This window comes from Polypterus senegalus, chromosome 15 (genome assembly GCF_016835505.1).
Source record: "Polypterus senegalus isolate Bchr_013 chromosome 15, ASM1683550v1, whole genome shotgun sequence".
NCBI classification, from domain to species: Eukaryota; Metazoa; Chordata; class Cladistia; order Polypteriformes; family Polypteridae; genus Polypterus; species Polypterus senegalus.
Window position 1 is genome coordinate 48,727,387 of NC_053168.1, and position 17,445 is coordinate 48,744,831.

General features: G+C 34.7%; 1 protein-coding gene across 2 annotated transcripts in view; it reads left to right on the forward strand.

Annotated features, from left to right (window-relative positions):
• jazf1b (JAZF zinc finger 1b) overlaps positions 1–17,445 on the forward strand; it is a 287,243-nt gene that overhangs the window by 219,041 nt on the left and 50,757 nt on the right. For both annotated transcript variants that reach the window (XM_039736337.1, XM_039736338.1), the window contains one exon: positions 6,095–6,291. In XM_039736337.1, the coding sequence (XP_039592271.1) occupies positions 6,095–6,291 (197 nt within the window). The remainder of the gene's footprint in view (positions 1–6,094; positions 6,292–17,445) is intronic.

The following is a 17,445-nucleotide window of genomic DNA, read 5'->3' on the forward strand; positions in this document are numbered from 1 at the left end:
CAGTCAAATGACTAAAGATTGACAGACATACTTAAAATCGTAATAAAGGTGTTCATAAGGTAAAGACCATAACTAAAATTTGTAAAATGCTTCATTTCGAAGTTCCTAGAAAGTATTGGCTCTAAAACTATGTTGGTCTTTTACATAAACAGCTGTATATAAATAAATATAACCCTAAAGTGAACAGTAGTCACTCAGCTTCAGGATTTAGTTTTAACTCCATTCTGCTTTGTAAAATCATATAAAATGTGCTCATGTTATGAGCATTCAGTTTGGGGTATTTGTTTTTATTGTAATTGCCTAATTATTGAGCATGGTGTGCATCAGTCACAGTGACCATGGCATCACTTATTATGGAATAATTGTTGTCCCCATAAAAATAAAAAAAAACACTCCCATAAATTTTAATTGGGGCATGACTTAAAATAGTTACATAGTATTTTTATTTAATTTCTCCCAGGAACCTGTCTACCATCAAAAGAGACATGTGGTATTAGCAAACACTCTCTTAAACAAAGGGCTAGATAACCATGCATAGCTTAAAAAAATTAAGCTATGTTTTACATGCAGTCATTTTGCTGGCTTTAGAAAAAGGCATAAAAAATAAAAACTGAAAAAGTAAAACAGGAGATAAAAGAGAAAACAATAAACCGAAAGCACCAAAGCACAGTACAAGCAACATTACTGGCTATTGGTCTTTAAAACCACTTTCTATTCTGCTAAAATACATTTTTAGGAGTATTACATTTTTGACAAAGAAGATAATGTATCAGCATCTAAGTAGCAGTGACCTGCTGTATAGCACAATGCAACTTATGGAAGCGATGTGTTAGCAATGGTGGTCATAGCTAAAAGAAAAAAAATCTCCAAATAACATCACCCATAAATCAGAATGGGAAAACAACCTGGTAACAGAAAAAAATAGATAAAATAATGGTAAAAATAATTACAACTCCAATACTATTTTAAATGTTAAAAATGAATGTATAAACTTTTATACTGTTAAATCCAAAATATGTATAACAGCATTATTCAAACAGAACTGGCAATGAATGGCTTTACTCATTATGTTCTTTTTGTTTTTTATTTGTCTTTTTACACAGTGAATCGTGTTACCTTGTTAGTGAGCCTTGATATTAAGTATGCAAGTGTGACTTGCAAAACGAGTTTCCCATTCTTAATAAAAGTCTGACAAATAATGGGTTAGCTACCTCTAGATCTGTTCTCCAGTATTTGGGATGGCAGGATTTTTTGGACTCTGTTGAACATATTTTACTATTTTTGAGATGTATTCTTAGGCTGACTTAAAGAAATAAACAAAAAATATTGGGTTAGCTTCCGTATGCCAGATATATGATGACAAATACAATTAGTATATTAATTTCTCTGGAATTATAATTTGTAACTGTAATGGGTAGGTTTGGTGGATTAGAACCATACTGTAACTTACTATGATTTCTCTTTTAACATGCTACATTCTGCTACGTCAAAATGCCAAATTGCTTGTGTTGGCAATTATCAAACTAGTTATTGTGGCTTTCAAAGACATACTGATTGTGTGATCTGAATCCTTTAATGTAAAAAAGGTCAGAGGAGTGGAAAGCATGCTTTCAACTTCTTGTAATTTGTTACTTTTCTTCCTTTACAATTTAGAGTTAGAAATCAGCTTGGTATTATGTTGTTATACTGTAGTAGGAAACCTGAGCACCTGGTTACTGGTTGGCTTTGAATTCACCCCAGTCTAGAGTGTATTGCATTATTACTGTGTCTTCAGGTGAAATTTTGGTATTTGCAGACCAGTGAGATTAAGTAAGTCAATTGCATGTTTATGTATTTTGTTTACATATATATAGAGAATGATTAACGAAGCAACATAGTTCCATGTTTCCAGTAATATGCAAAGTCTCATTTTTCCACAGCACCATCTTATGGTTTAAAGTTCATTTCAGACTGATACATTAGTTACAGCAGTGCACAAAGATTGGCTCATTCAAATGTGTGTGGAGGGTTGCCTATAAAAAATCTTTTAAGATGGTCACCTGCTTGATGAGAGAGACTTAATGACAACACCAAAATTAAGTCACTCCGTATTAAGTTTGTAGCGCATTAAGATATGGTATGCAGATTTCTAACACTTCAGTTGTTATTCTTTTTATGTGTTTTTCTAGTTTGATAAACAAAATAGCACTGTAGTATTAATTAGAGTTTCTAAATCTCTCTTTAATGATGTATCCTTCTCTCCAGATGTTTTAAGTACAGTAACATTCCTAAAACCTGTAATAGATTTTCTTAATTTATTAGACCTTATGCAGAAAATGCAATCTTCATAAGAAACATAAGGCACTCATTCTGCTTTTAATACAGGGTGTAACAGATCCTACCACTAGTGTCAGCAAATTAAAATTTAACTTCCAGTTTGAGGAACTAAACCATCCATGTTGGTATCTGGACTCCTGCTGTTGGGCTGGGTAGCTTGACTGATTGTGGGTTTGCTGCAGTTTCTCTTTGAAGAGTGTTGTCCCATTTAATGAAATGCTTTTGCATCTTTGACTTTGGTGGTTATTTTATTCCTCCACTGACAATTCTGTTCCACAAAAAAAAAAAAAATATATATATATATATCTTTAATTCACCACTGTTCTAACCAAAAGTAAACAGTAACTTTCATTTCATATTAGATTGTGTTTGCTAAAGAAAACTATTAATTATGCCATGTCTTGTCTAATGGCTTACTTAAACATCTGGGTCTTTTCAATTCTATGTGGTTAACCCGACTTTAAACATTCCAGATGACAGTAGAGGCAGTCCTTTCCATTATCATTCCTAAAAATTTCCATCTTCTTGAGGGAGCCATATATTTTGAGAATAAAACTATCCAACCTTAGGTTAGCATAGCAGCCAGCACAAAACAGACCTGTTTGGTATAGTACCTATCAAAGTTTTTTTTAAAGGTGTATAAATGCATTTCTGCATGGAATTCGCAGTAGTGATATCATTTTTAATCTAATCAGGGTGTGTAATGTATATTACATATTTTTCAATGTAACCATCAATAGAAAGGGGAAAAATCTGTATTTTTCATAGTGAGTGAGTTGAAATTGAAAATTCTACGTAAACATGTATTTCAGCATCATCTTTATAGAGGTTTAGAAATTTCTTGGTTCTACAGATTTTCCAGAGTCACTGAAAGAATGAAGGTGCTTTCATGAAGTCATTGAAACCCCCTGAACTGCAGACATGTTCAGTTTGTCTGAGGCCATAGTGTTTTCAAACCATAGCTGTGAAGAAATATTTGTAATTGTAAGATAATACATTTAGTTGCTTCGCTCAATGCAGCAACACTGTGGTATGAAGTAGCACATCCACTTTATAGATGCTTTCTTTATCGTGAAAAAGGAGCTCCTTTGTTAAGACCCCATTAAATAATGCTGTTGTTGAGGAGTTACTTTTACTCATGTTTCTGTTTAATTTGCATCTAGTGCTGGTTATTACCACAGCAGTCATTATGTCACCATAAGATTTCCATTGGTGTGCAAACTACAGCAATTATGCTCTACATGTCTTCCACTGTTTTAGAAAATGAACATTACAATGCAAAAGGATATGTGCCTTGTCAGATTTAAAATTCTACCTATTTGTTCATTTTTTGAGACTGTTTATTCTAATACAGGTTACTATAGGGCAAGAGCCTATTCTTATAGAATAACATGCAAGGCACAAATAAACTACATCAAATGTCTGTTCATTGCTGTACATGTTTTCAAAAGCTTCATATATGGGAATATCAAAAACACAGAAAAAACTTCAGTAAGGACATCTGCTAAATGGAAACAAGGCTGAGCATGCCAAACAGAAATGGCTTTTTAATAAAGTAGGTTGCTGTGGTGTTTGACTTGTGGCACTGAAAACTGTGTAGCTTATGTGCCTGTGTCTGTTTGTTTTTCTAATGCATGTGGTGAGTTTGCAACAGCTCAGTGAAAATATACTGTATTTTCCCCTTCCCAAGCACCTCTATTTCTGCAAATTTTTGTCACAGAGTATTTTAACGTTTTCAAGCAAAATCTATTATTAAATGAAGGACAAGTTAAAAAACAGAGAAAAACCTATGTGAACATGGAGAAAACATGCAAATATCAGTTACCAAGCTGGGACTGAAACCTGGTCGTCTGGAGCTGTGAGGCTAACCACTCACAAGACACAATAAAATAATCATTTTATAACTATTCTACCCAAGATTTGTATACTTGCAGTTAAGTTGTTCAAAATAAGCTGCAGAAACCAACAAGGAGAATTGTTTAAATGGCATATGATCTCAATATGTGAATTGCTTGAAAAAGTCTAGTTAAATAAACACAAATAATGTTTTTTGGCATTGAGCTTACAAATGAAAGTAAAACCTCTGTTTTTAAAAAGTGGTATAATTTTGCGCTGTTATAGGTAGCTTGAGTTGTTTACATGACTGGCTTGCATACTCTTTCCTGAAGGCAAAATTCAAGGTAAACGATGCTTCTCGGCCATACTTTTGCTAGTTTATTTGTAAAATACTATTAAAAATACAAGCAATCTTGATGGTGCTGATGAACCTAGGGAGAGAATTTAAATTTGTGGTGATGGGTATAAATTGATGAATTATGTACAGAAAGTTAGTTTTACATAAAGAAGAAAAAAATAGTTACACAGTGGTCAGTGGGGGCTTGTGGCTGAATATTTTAAAAAAGCATTAAAGTCATAGTGTACTGAGAACTCTCTTAAACCAAGCATGCATAGATATTGAATTGTTTAGCCAACTACATTCAAATGTAACAATATTTAACTTCTAAAATGCATTTGGGAAATCACATCTTGAATACTTCAGTCAGTCTGAATCTCCATATTGCACAAAGAACATTACAACATGAGAGAAGAGCTTCTAGACTTAACTTTGAGACTGTGGCATATGAGTTATGATAAACAATTGAAGGAGCTTCCTTTACTAATCTGAAGCAGGAGAATAAAAAAAAATAATTACAAGACTGTTGAAAAATATAAAGGTGAATTCCTTCGGTTACTTTAAAGTACATTATTCAACAGGTGTAGGGGAGATCAAATGTAAGTGTGATGAAATATCATTATGGTACCACAGAATTTTGTACATATACTTTTTTTTTAGAGTTTGTAACAATTTTTAATATTGTATTTCAATATTGCATTGTATTTTTTAGTTCCAACGGTGAAATAATATTGATACCCTTTTTTGAATGGTTGTTTTTCTCAGGTAATTTTTTTGTGGGGTTTTAAATGGAGGAAATCACTTGAAATGCCTTGTCATGTCATCTCGCTCCACCTATGTAAGATAGCGGTCCACAGCAACATACACTCTTATTGCTAAATCATTTTTAGCAAAAGAAACCTAAAGTATCTCCTTGAAGAGTTATGCCAGTTATGGACAAATAAATTATGTTAGTCTTAGGACTTTTCACAGCATTATTCATTAGCTAAGATTTTAGTTTAGTGTTTTGGCTTTGACGATTGATTTGGTTAGCCTTTTGGTTTTTAGACCCCAGTCTTTTGATTGAATATGATTTTGCCTTAATGTCTTCCATTTCCTGGTACTGCTTGCACTCCTAAACATTTGTTTTTGAGCACCAATTATTTTCTAGGCATTCACAGCAGTAGGCTGGCTTGAGTTGATTTTTCACTGAGATAGTTATGGATTTTGATACTAATTGTAAAGGTTTCGAACACTCTCAAAATTAATTCTGGGGTAGCAGGTATCTGGACAAAATGGATAGTCGAATATTCCTGTTGTGGTGTTCTCATCTTCAAGGTATCCATATTTCCTGGCAAAAGCTTTTTTGAATCTGTTTTTTAATACAGTGTCACTTTGGTTGCAAGGCAGGTACTAACCTTGAAATGTACACCAATTCAGCAAAGTGCATGCTCACTCTCACCAACCTAGTTTAGTGTTGTCAAATAATATAACCTGCACATCTTTTAAATATTGAAGAAAGTGGAAAAATCTTTACTAATACACAAAAAAACAAGAAAAATGTTGATTGTGAATATTTAGTTTTTTCTATTTTTATTGTTTTCTTCATGCTTCTGTCTATTCTAGGTTTATGACTGATGCTGCTCGTCGTGAACAAGAGTCTCTGAAAAAGAAAATTCAGCCAAAACTGTCATTAACATTATCAAGCAATGTGGCTCGTGGTAGTGTGTCCACTCCTCCACGCCACAGCAGTGGCAGCCTTACTCCACCTGTTACACCTCCCATCACACCATCATCTTCATTCCGAAGCAGCACACCAACAGGTACATTTTGTATAAAATGATGTTCTATGGTGACTGAAACTAGTTAAAGCAACATGTTGAACCAATCTATAAGAGCTGATAAGAGGCTTTTGTATTTATCTTGTAGTTTTATTGGACTGGGTTGATATGTCATTTAATTTTGCATTGATTCTAGTATTGGGTGCAAGGCTGGATTAGAATTACACATTTCATTTAACTTAAGTTAAATTCAGATAATTTTGTACACCTGTAATAGTTGCAAAAATTAAGAATGTATTAAGTCTAATAGGATTACCCGCTGTTGGTCACTCCAACTTGGAATAAACTGCCAATAAGCGCTTACAAATATAAAAAAACACATTTTTATTGAAGTGTAAGAAAGGAGTAATTAAAGGGAGACAAATGAAGAACACTAAAGGAACAAAAATATAAAAAAAAACACCACCACACTGAGCCATATAGTTCATGGTTATGTTCTTAATGTAACACTCCTCCTGACTACAGATTCACAGTGTTCTGGCATGTGAAATTCCCATTTAAACCAAAAATATATGCTTGTACCAAAGCGATGCCCAGAATCACTTTTGAAACCAAGATTCAATATAATGTTCTGGAGCCACTGTAACAGAGTATATTCTGACATTTTCAGATTTCATTGTAGGTGTTTTGTACTGCCATATGTTAGCCTGCCTGTTCTCCATTCCTCCTCAATATTTCTATTGGCCTTGAAGAATCCCTTCCCTAGGCTGCTTCTGCAGTTTTCCAATCCCTAGCAACCACATTTTATGCACACCATGGTTCAGGGGTGCTCTCCCTTCACCATTGTTGGATTCTCTTTCTTTAAGTGGCTTCTGTAAAATCTGAGTGCCCAGCCATTTTGATAACACCTCTGCCTGTGGCAACATTTTACAATCCAAGTAACCTTTAAAAAGTAACATCCCTTCTTCATTGCCCTAGCAGGTACCTATTATTAATTCCATCTAGCATTCACACAATAATTTTAAATCCACCTAATTCACTTTTTGTTTGTGATTATCATTATTTTAGTTAAAGCAAAAAGTGAAAAATGTTTAATTTCAAAACTCCTAAGCCTATAAGAAAATGTTTTTTTAACAAGACAGGACCAGCACATATTTCTGTGTAACTATACTGCTGGTAGCGGCACAATGGCGCAGTATGTAGCGCTGCTGCCTTACAGTTAGGAGACCCGGGTTCACTTCCCAGGTCCTGCCTGATTGGAGTTTACGGGTACTCCGATTTCCTCCCACAGTTAGGTGCATTAGCGATTCTAAATTGTCCCTGGTGTGTGTGCGTGCGTGTGTGTGTGTGCGGGCGTGTGTGCCCTGCCCAGGGTTTGTTTTCTGGCTTGCACCCTGTGTTGGCTAGGATTGGCTCCAGTAGACCACCGTGACCCTGTAGTTAGGATATAGCAGGTTTGATAATGGATGGATGGATGGATATACTGCTGGTTCAGGTCATTATTTCCTTTACAAAAAAATTAAAACACTCAGATGATAGTGTTGATTTACATTTTTTTGGCTTTTACCATTTTTCTTTCAAGTGTAAAAACGAAAAATGCTTAACACAAATATACTTAATCTTCACTAGAGCAGAGTATACCTCTTATTCTTAAATTAAATTAATCCTGCTTGCTGTAGTTCTGCAGCAAGTGATTTCTAATGAATTACACAATATTGTTATACAGGAGTGTATAAATCATACAGTAAAAACAGAATAATTTTTATGCTTATAATGCTTTCTCAAGGTAAATACATGGTAGATTAGACTTAAGCAATAAATTTACATAAGTAATTTGGTGGCACTGGAGCCACATCCAAGTACTGTATATTATACCATTTGTTGCTTTATTGATACCCTCCTCCAAAAAGCACTATGTGGCTTGTTGTCTCGTAGCCTTGGAACCCCTGCATTTTTTTTCTGTTCTCCTGGGGCCTCATGTATAAACGGTGCGTACGCACAGAAATGTTGCGTAAGAACTTTTCCATGTTCAAATCGCGATGTATAAAACCTACACTTGGCGTAAAGCCACGCACTTTTCCACGGTACCTCATGTCTTGTCGTACGCAAGTTCTCCGCTCGGTTTTGCAAACTGGCGGCACCCAGCGTCAAAGCAGTGCTACTGTTCTTGTGTGATTACTCATTATTTTCATGACGGCTTTATAAATACACAGAAACTAACCGCATATTGTTTATTAGTGTAATGCATCTGATTGTAATTAACTCGTAACAATATAATGGTCCAGGGAACAGCCATAGTATTCCAAATGCCATAACTGCTTTAGCGTTGTTACTCTCACTTCTTCTTCTTCTTCTTCTTCTTCTTCTTTCAGCTCCTCCCGTTAGGAGTTGCCACAGCGGATCATCTTTTTCCATATTTCTCTCACTGCACCACTCGGAGTATTTATATCACTGTATCTGAGTGTGAATCACAGCAGCAGCTGATCGGAAAGAGAATTATCGGTATACGGCATTAAGCACACGCTGTCTCTGCCACGGCAAAACGTTTCAAAGCCTTTCCTGTACGGACCTCGCGGTTCAAAGCAGTTTAATCCCAAGAACTTTAAATGCAGCCAATCAAGTGCTCCTTGTAGAACTGTTTGTACTTATAAGTACAATCACCCCACTGTAAACTTGCACTATAGTTATAATATCTCACAACCTGAGCCACTTTATAAAGCGCGATTTACATATGATGACGATATCATTTTAAGGTGAAATGCAGCAAAATATGTTTGTTAAATTATACAGATAAAACTTTAACTTCATTTAAATAATCTATATTCTTCACTGGGAGTGTCTTTAAGGATAGAATAATTAAACATGTACTACGAAGATATTTCAATGTTCTTTAAACGTTTTGAAGAATTGGCGCTAAGCTTACAGATGGCTTAACGTCTATTACAGAGCTGATTGTATGGCGATCGGTTACTTGGGGAAAGAAAAGCACTGACTGCAGTGACGGCTATGTCAATATATACTAAATATAAAACAGAAAGATAAAATAACAACACAGCGAAAAACGCAGCGACAAATTTCGGCAAAAGTTAAATGCTTGTGTCATGAGCACGAGGCGGCTAGTGTCTGCAACATACGTGGCCATCCACCGTGCATAAGATACTTTACTGACATTGGCGGGGTAAGGAGCCAGCCACCGATTCTTCCTCTGCCCAGTGCCACCACAAGCTTAGAGCCGCCCTGAGTACTGCTGCAATAAATTATTTAATCGAAGTGAAACCCATGTTTAATAACGTGCTTTAACTCCTATCATCATGAAAATGAGATCACGTATACATCTCAGTATTTTAGTTATTCAGAGAGCTGTAATATCACGAATGTAATGGATTCTGTGTCCAGTTGGAGGAAGAGAGCCGGTTTAAGAAACAAGTAGTGATTCACACACATACGTAGAGCACATAGAAAATCAAATACAAAACAAAGCATTTAACGTGCTACTTTAATTACGATGTGATTTTAGAAACTGGTTAATTAAACAATTTTAAGATGAATTTTATGATGTTCTACTTTAATGACAAAATAAACTACGTGATTAAAGTGGAAATGTCGAGATTGAAGTGGACATTTCGTGCTTTTTCCCCACCGTGTGGCTTTTTTCTCTGTACCCTAATAAGCTTTCATATGACACTCAGACAGTGGGCTACAACTCGGCTTTCCACGGCGACTTTGATATGTGACTTCTTTTTTATTTCCGGCACTGTGCGATTTTGTGGATGTGAGCTTTCATGTTTCTCCAACACGCTATATCACTCGATCAACTTCCTTTTGTTGATTATACCACGGCTTATTTGAACAAATAGTATGTTTTTCCTTTGCCTCCACTTGGTATTCGCTGAAATTCTTATGTTTCCCCCCGTGCTTTTCCCATTGTCTTTTCACAGAAGGCTGCGCTTAAGGGCGATTTATATTGATTTGCATATTCAAATAGGCGTAATTCTGGGAGGATTTGGGGCGTTACATAATGCGCGTGCACGAGCGTTAGTTTTCATGCTGATCGGGATTTATGTAGCGGAAGAACGTGGAAGTTGGAGTACGCACAGATTCCTGCATCTGGATTTTTCTGTGCGTAAGCACATTTCGGCTTTTGTGCATACGCCATGTTATAGTGCGAGTTCTACGCACGGCGTTATACATGAGGCCCCTGGCCATCAGACCTTACTTTATTATTTGTTACTTAGTATTGTATTTCCTAATCTTATTTTTATATATTTCTTTTTCTTTCTTCATCTTGTAAAGCGCTTTGAGCTACATAATTTGTTTGAAAATCTGCTATATAAATGAATGTTTTTTTGCTGTTGTTTCTTTGACACAACCAATTTTTCTTTCATAATAATGATATACATGTACTTTAAAATTACAACTGTATGCATTTAGTATACAAAAAAAGTTCAGAGTTATCTTTGGTTTGTTGCTGACAGGGAGTGGTTGAACAGTTACAGAGTAGAATTTGTGTATCTGCTGATAAATGAACAAGTATGCAGCTGTCACAAAATAAAGTATGTTCTCAGTACCTCAATATAGCACCTTTCCTGTACTAGGGCTTATTGTGCGGCTGCAATATTTGGTGATTCATGAACAAAAGCATGTAAAATGATTGAAAATGATGATAAAGTACTTTGCCTTGTCATTCTGACAACTAAAATAGATTGTTTCAATACAAATGGTATTACTGAATACACAGTTTTACAACTGTATTCCACAAGGCCATACTTTTTGTTCCCTTGAACATTGACTATCATTTCCTTATTGTAAGTTTTTTAGGTTAAAGAAAAATATTTTTCATAATAGAATTACTTTTTCCCGACATGAACAGATGAATGAATGGATGGATGGATGGATGGGTAGATAGATGGATGTATACATTTTAATATAATAAGGTATTTCATTATATGGCTATTTGGTTGTTTCATTTATTGCATATTTAAAAAGGATGGATTGAAATTGTTGAATTAAAGTTGTCATAGTTGGGTCAAAAAGTTGCACAGATACACTCAGGGGTTTCCAGAGAGAGAAACTTTATTCAAATACAGCCAGAACAAACACAAATCAGCATTCAGCATGTTCACAAAATGTTTAATACTTCTCAAAATGCATCTATATTGCAATGTAATGCATTATCATTAACTGATTTTAGATAAGCATTGAAATTAACTGATTTTTTGATAATTACGTAAATATCACTTCTAATACTGATATGCTTAATTTGTAAATGAAGAACACAGTGCTGTTGTTTCTCCAAACCAGGGGAAATATAATTTCATAGGAAGATTCTCAGTCTGTTTAGATAAATAATGTGGTTGATAACATACCAAAAACAGTGCTTAACACTCTAAGAGTGATTGTAAAATTTTATATAGTATAGTATCATTTACAAGACAAATATCATTGTTTCTGTGCTATGATCATGGTGAAAACAAATTAAACGTTATTATGAAAAGTGTGTTTTTTAAGGTAGGATTTGAACAAAACAATTATAGATGTGAACTTTGTTAAGAAATGATACATCTGAAATCAGATCCCAATTATATTGCAGTGGATGCTGTTAGTGGGAATGTTTTTCAGGTAAAATGGAAAGAAGAGTAGTCTTAACAAGAGATGTAACTTGTTTCCTTCTTGCTTCCTTTGAGACTTAACGCTAACAACCACTTACCTAAAATGCCTGGATCTTTCATGAAAAACTCCTCATTCATCTATCAAAGCCAACCCTTCAACAACATTGAGTCTCTAATTGCTAAGAAGTTAGGCTCCCTAGGAGAATGTTCTTAGGTTTTAAGAACAACAGTCACAATAATTGTAGACCTTGCTAGTATCCCGTCTCATTGAGTTATCTAATCATTGGTTAGTTTCAAACTAGTTGTTACAGAATATAAACCAATTCTATGCAGTAAAAATTCACTTCTTTTTATTTAATGCCTTAGGATAGTGACCAACATTCAAATGAGTTTTATAGCTACAGAGATAGGACACTGTTACTTACATTTATGAGGGTGAGTCAAAAATTTGCCGCACTCTGGTTATTTTAAAACTTCCATTGGCAGCACTGTCTTATTAGCACTTTCCGTATGAGGTCCTTGTCTCCCCAGTCACTGCTGTGCAGGTGTGAACGTGTTAGTCAGATCATTTGTAACTGTAATGTGAGAAACAATGGCTGCCCCACTTGTGATTTGCACGAAAGAGGAGCGACGTGCAGTGATTCGTTTTTTGTGGTCTGAGGATGTACCTGATGCCGATATTTATCAAAGACTTTGTGCACAGTATGAAGAAAGTGTTTTATTGTGAAGAAGTGCATATAAATGGATTGAGAAGTTCAAGGAAGGTCACACAAGTGCCAGTCATGAAGAAGGAGCTGGACACCCATCCACTTCCACGACTGATGACAAGTAACAGTAGATAGGCTCTACCTATGCAATAATCCTTGACAAATTTGGGTTTTTTGAAAGAAGCCCTATGAGGACGGAAGATTCACGTCTGATGAAGAGGTGAAGACTGTGGTGCATTTGTGGCCTGCAGCTCAGCCTAAAAACATTTTTTAATGAAGGAATACGAAAGCTTGTCGATAGATCGACAAAATGTATTGAAAAGCAGGGAGATTATGTTGAAAAAATTATGTATTTGTCTTTTCTGAAAGTTGATTTAAAAAAATCTGCAGCTGGAGTGCGGATAATTTTTGATTCACCCTGTACTAGCTATGGCTCACACATTTGACTGCATATTGTGAAATGTTACATAGTCTTGTTTATTATTAAATAAATCTGTAACTTAATTGCTAATCTTACTTGCAGGAATATTATCAGATAGTGTGATTTCTGAATTGTCAGAGCAGCTTAAATTACAAATGAAATTCTAGGACTGTGAGTATTTGTATATAATATTTTGGGGTAGTAATGGAAATGGATATGGTATAGAGTGTATGTACTCTTTAATACAGTTTATGCAGAGTAGTATTTGATTACAGATAATAACATAAATAGTTTATATTTAGCATATTAATCAACATACTCAATAGTTACTATCATCTGGACCATTGGCTGAAATGGGAAGAATTGGTAATTCTAATTAATTGGTATTTTGCCTTTGATAAGAAACAGTTTCAATGATTTGTTTCTGTCATAAATATACATTCAGAAAATACAATTAGAAAGTGAAAAATCACACTGAACCTTAAACTCCATGTGATTTTGTCTATTAATGTACTATTATGTCCTGTGAAACGTGTGCAATGGGTGTGTTATATCTTTTTAATTTACTCACAGAAGAAATAATGTACAGGTATACAGCAGTCGTAAACTATTTGACAGAAATAATCACTGAAGTGACAGCTGCTTTAAACTTAATTTGTTTCTTTTATAAGTCTGTAGATAAAAATGAATTGAAATTCAGTTGAAAAGAAAAATGTGTTTTATGTGCTCATTTGTACCTGCACAATTGCTGTATGTAAAGACTACTGTAACTCAAGACCCTTCTACTTTTTTGTTTTAACTCCTTGCAATCACATTCATTACCTGCAGGTTGTAATTTATATCCTCAATTAATTATCTGAATATGCATTGTTTTTAAACAGGGCACATGTCCTAGATTTCTTTACTTAAGAGCTCCATAGAAGGTTGTTGTCTTTGCAGTGTAGCATAATGAAAATTACAGGTTGGTTGAGATACAGAAAAGAAGTATCAGATATCCTATTTAACACATTGACATTGCACATACACTGTAATCTTAGACCTGCATTACATTACAGAACTGTTCCTGCTGCCTCTAAATCCTAATATGTATCCATTGAAAACCATTTAGCCATCCTAGTTTGTTTCTGTCTTCCCAAACAAGTAATTGATATTTCAAGCTCTGTTGACAAGTACAGCTCCATTGCCACTCATAATACCACCAGAATGTACAATATTTACCTAAGTAGATACTGTAGATGGGTTTAAAGGTACAGCAAATGGGAATTCATTGTTGTGCATGACTTTTAAGAACTGTTCTGGCAGTTCATGCCATAAGCCAGTGGTTCTCAACGTTAGTCTTCGGGGGTCCGTTGTGGCTGCAGGTTTTTAATTCCAACCCACTCTTTCTCATAATTCAACTACTATCTCAATTCATTAAACTGTTATTTCCCATTTTCTGTTTTTTACATCCATGTGGAAATTACAGACTGGCTGTGCTGTATTTTTTACTGAATGAAGCAGAAATTTATGGATGCTAGATGTGCAAGAATTCTTTTTTTATGTTCTAGTTATTTATACAATTATTTACTAATAAGCATAGAAGTGGGTAACATTGAAGCATATTCATTTGTGCTGGTGTCTGCTGTGCTCAACACTGTCTATATTCAGATGGAATTACTAAAGCAAACTCTACAGAAAAAGTGAATCTTAAAAAAGTAAACATTTAAAGATACAGAAAACATAAAAATGTCTTAATTTCCTGTAAGTGTAAATCTGATACTAATGCATGTTTTTAAATTCCAAACGAAAGGTAAAAATGGGTCAGCTAATTAATCAATGAGATCAATTAAAGGTAGCAATGACTGACTGACCGAGGAACTGGTTGGAGCATAAACCTGCAGCCACACGGGCCCAGAGGATTGAATGTTGAGTACCACTGCCATAAGCAATAAAATCAAATCAAAATGTTATTTTGTTACAGTGGAACCTCGGTTCACGAACGTCTTGGTACACGTACAACTCGGTTTACGACCAAAAAGTTCGCCAAACTTTTGCCTCGGTTTACAACCACACACTTGGTATACAAACAAGCCAGTTTCCCTTTCAGTTTGTGCGCGCCGATGGTTTCCGCACGTGTTGCATTGTTCTTGGTCAGACGTGCATGCTTGCACATGCGTGCATGCTTTCGCTGTGAACTCGTTGTGCTCTATTCCATTTCCTTTCCGGTTCATACGCGCTAATTACTGTATTTAAGCACGTGTTGAGCCGCTCCCTGTTCATTGTTCTCAGTCAGACGTGCGTGCTTTACCTGTGATCTCTTTGTGCTCTACAGTATTTTGTGTGCTTTTGCAGTTAACCATAGCTTCTAAGCACTGTAACCTCCTCTCCACCCAGTTCCTCCTCACTTCATGCCTGAACTCGACTCATTCAAGGTTAGTTTTGTTGGTGGTTTATGATTAGTTTTTGTATTATGAATTTTTCAAATGTTAATTTTTCGGTTCATAGGGTGAATTGTTGCAATGTTACTTTTCTTAGTTGTTTATTAAGTTACGGATTTTTCAAATGTTCCTTTTTTTTCCCTGTGCTTAAAACTCATTTTAAAAAAAAAGTGTTTACAGAGATCGGGTTGCAAGGCTATTTGCATGAACTCCTGCAATGTTAATTTCTTGGTTGCTTATGGTTGGTTTTTAAATAAAGTTCGTATTTGTTCAAATGTTCCTTTTTTCCCCTGTGCTTAACACTCATTAAAAAAAGTGTTTACAGCAATCGGGTCATAAGGCTATAGCGCAAACTCTTGCAATGTTAGTTTTCTCTGTTGTTCAAGGTTTTCTCTGTGTTATTCAATGTTTTTACATTTAGTTTACTATTAGATGTGCATTCTATGTATGATTAACTGTATTTGTGCTTAAAAATCTTTAAAAAAATATATTTACATACAGTTCGTACGATCTGGAACGGATTAATTGTATTTACATACAATCCTATGGGGAAAATTGCTTCGGTTCACGACCAACTCAGTTAGTTTTTTAGTTTAGAGTTTTGGAATGAATTATGGTCATGAACTGAGGTTTCACTGTAATTAGAAAAAATATTCATTAAACTTAAAAATAGACCATAATTTAAACCATAATTCATTCAAAAGTACAAAGTACACCATTCTAGAAGATTAACAGGCTTCTTTTGTCATTTATCATTTGACATTTTGCTTGTATAGAGCCTTACAGATTTCTTCAGTTTCAAGCATCATCCATAGCAAAAATTTGTTTCATTTGTGCATTTTTTTAAAGCGCGTCTTAAAGAGGGTACATTTCTAAGTCTCACAAGTGAGACTATGTAATGTCAAAAAATAATCAATTAAAACTCTTTGGAACCCTAAATATCCAGCTTGCATGAACCAGAAGGAAATGAGCAGGAACTGCAATGAACCTTGTTTGTGAAAAATGCATATACAGCAATTTAGAGAAAAAGATAGGGTTATCTCTGATTTTTTTAATTTATTTTGGTATTGCTTTAATAGGAAGGATATATACTCTTTGTTTAATCACAATGTAAAATGTAAAGGAGCACAGTCATAATGTTTTACAATGCTAATTAGAAAATGTTTAGTGATTTTTAACTACTGTGCAATGTTGAAGACTAGGAAAGCTTTTATCTTAGAATCCTTCTTTATAATTACTAGAAAAAGTGTATTTTTAAGAATTTGAAATATGAAGAAGTGGTTTTATTATTTTAGGATCAGATATAATTTAAAACATCAATTTTTTACTTGTCTGCAAAAAGCTGAAGCATAAAAACTTCATCTGTAATGCTGTCCCTTTATTTAATTGTGAACACAGTTTTAAGTCTGAAGTAACTGCTAATTCATATATAGTCATGTACTTTCTGATCTCAGTTTTCCAATATAGAATCACAATTATTTAGAGCCTGTCCCAGAAGAAACAAAGAGAAGGCAGCCTTAATCTGTATACCAGTCCATTAAAATCACATCCATGCTCTTTGAGACTTGCTGTAGGATGATCAGCAGAGCTAAAAGAGACTGAAGTGATTGAAGGTGTTATTTGTAGTAATGAAAGTGCTGAATGTTGCTGCTGAATTTAATATTTTTTCACTGTACACACTGTATGAATAATTATATGGTTTATACTGTATAAGTCTGATTTATGCAAACTTCTGTTTTGTTCTAAAAAAAACTCCACTAATCCACTTTCTGATTAGTGGAGAATCAGTCACATGACTGATTCTCCACTAACATGACTACCATACTTTCTTGGTCAAATGTATCTTATTTTAGCATGCTTGCCATTTGGAAATGAGCATTTTGTTCATTTCAGGTCTGATGAAAAAGTTTCGTATCAGCCCAGAGGTATAATGAGATCACTCATAAATCATTCTCTCTGTGTAACTTGGCTGTGTTGCAATGTATGATATAACATGCCTTAAGGAATATAGGAAGACAAGAAAAAAAAATAACAAAACAAAT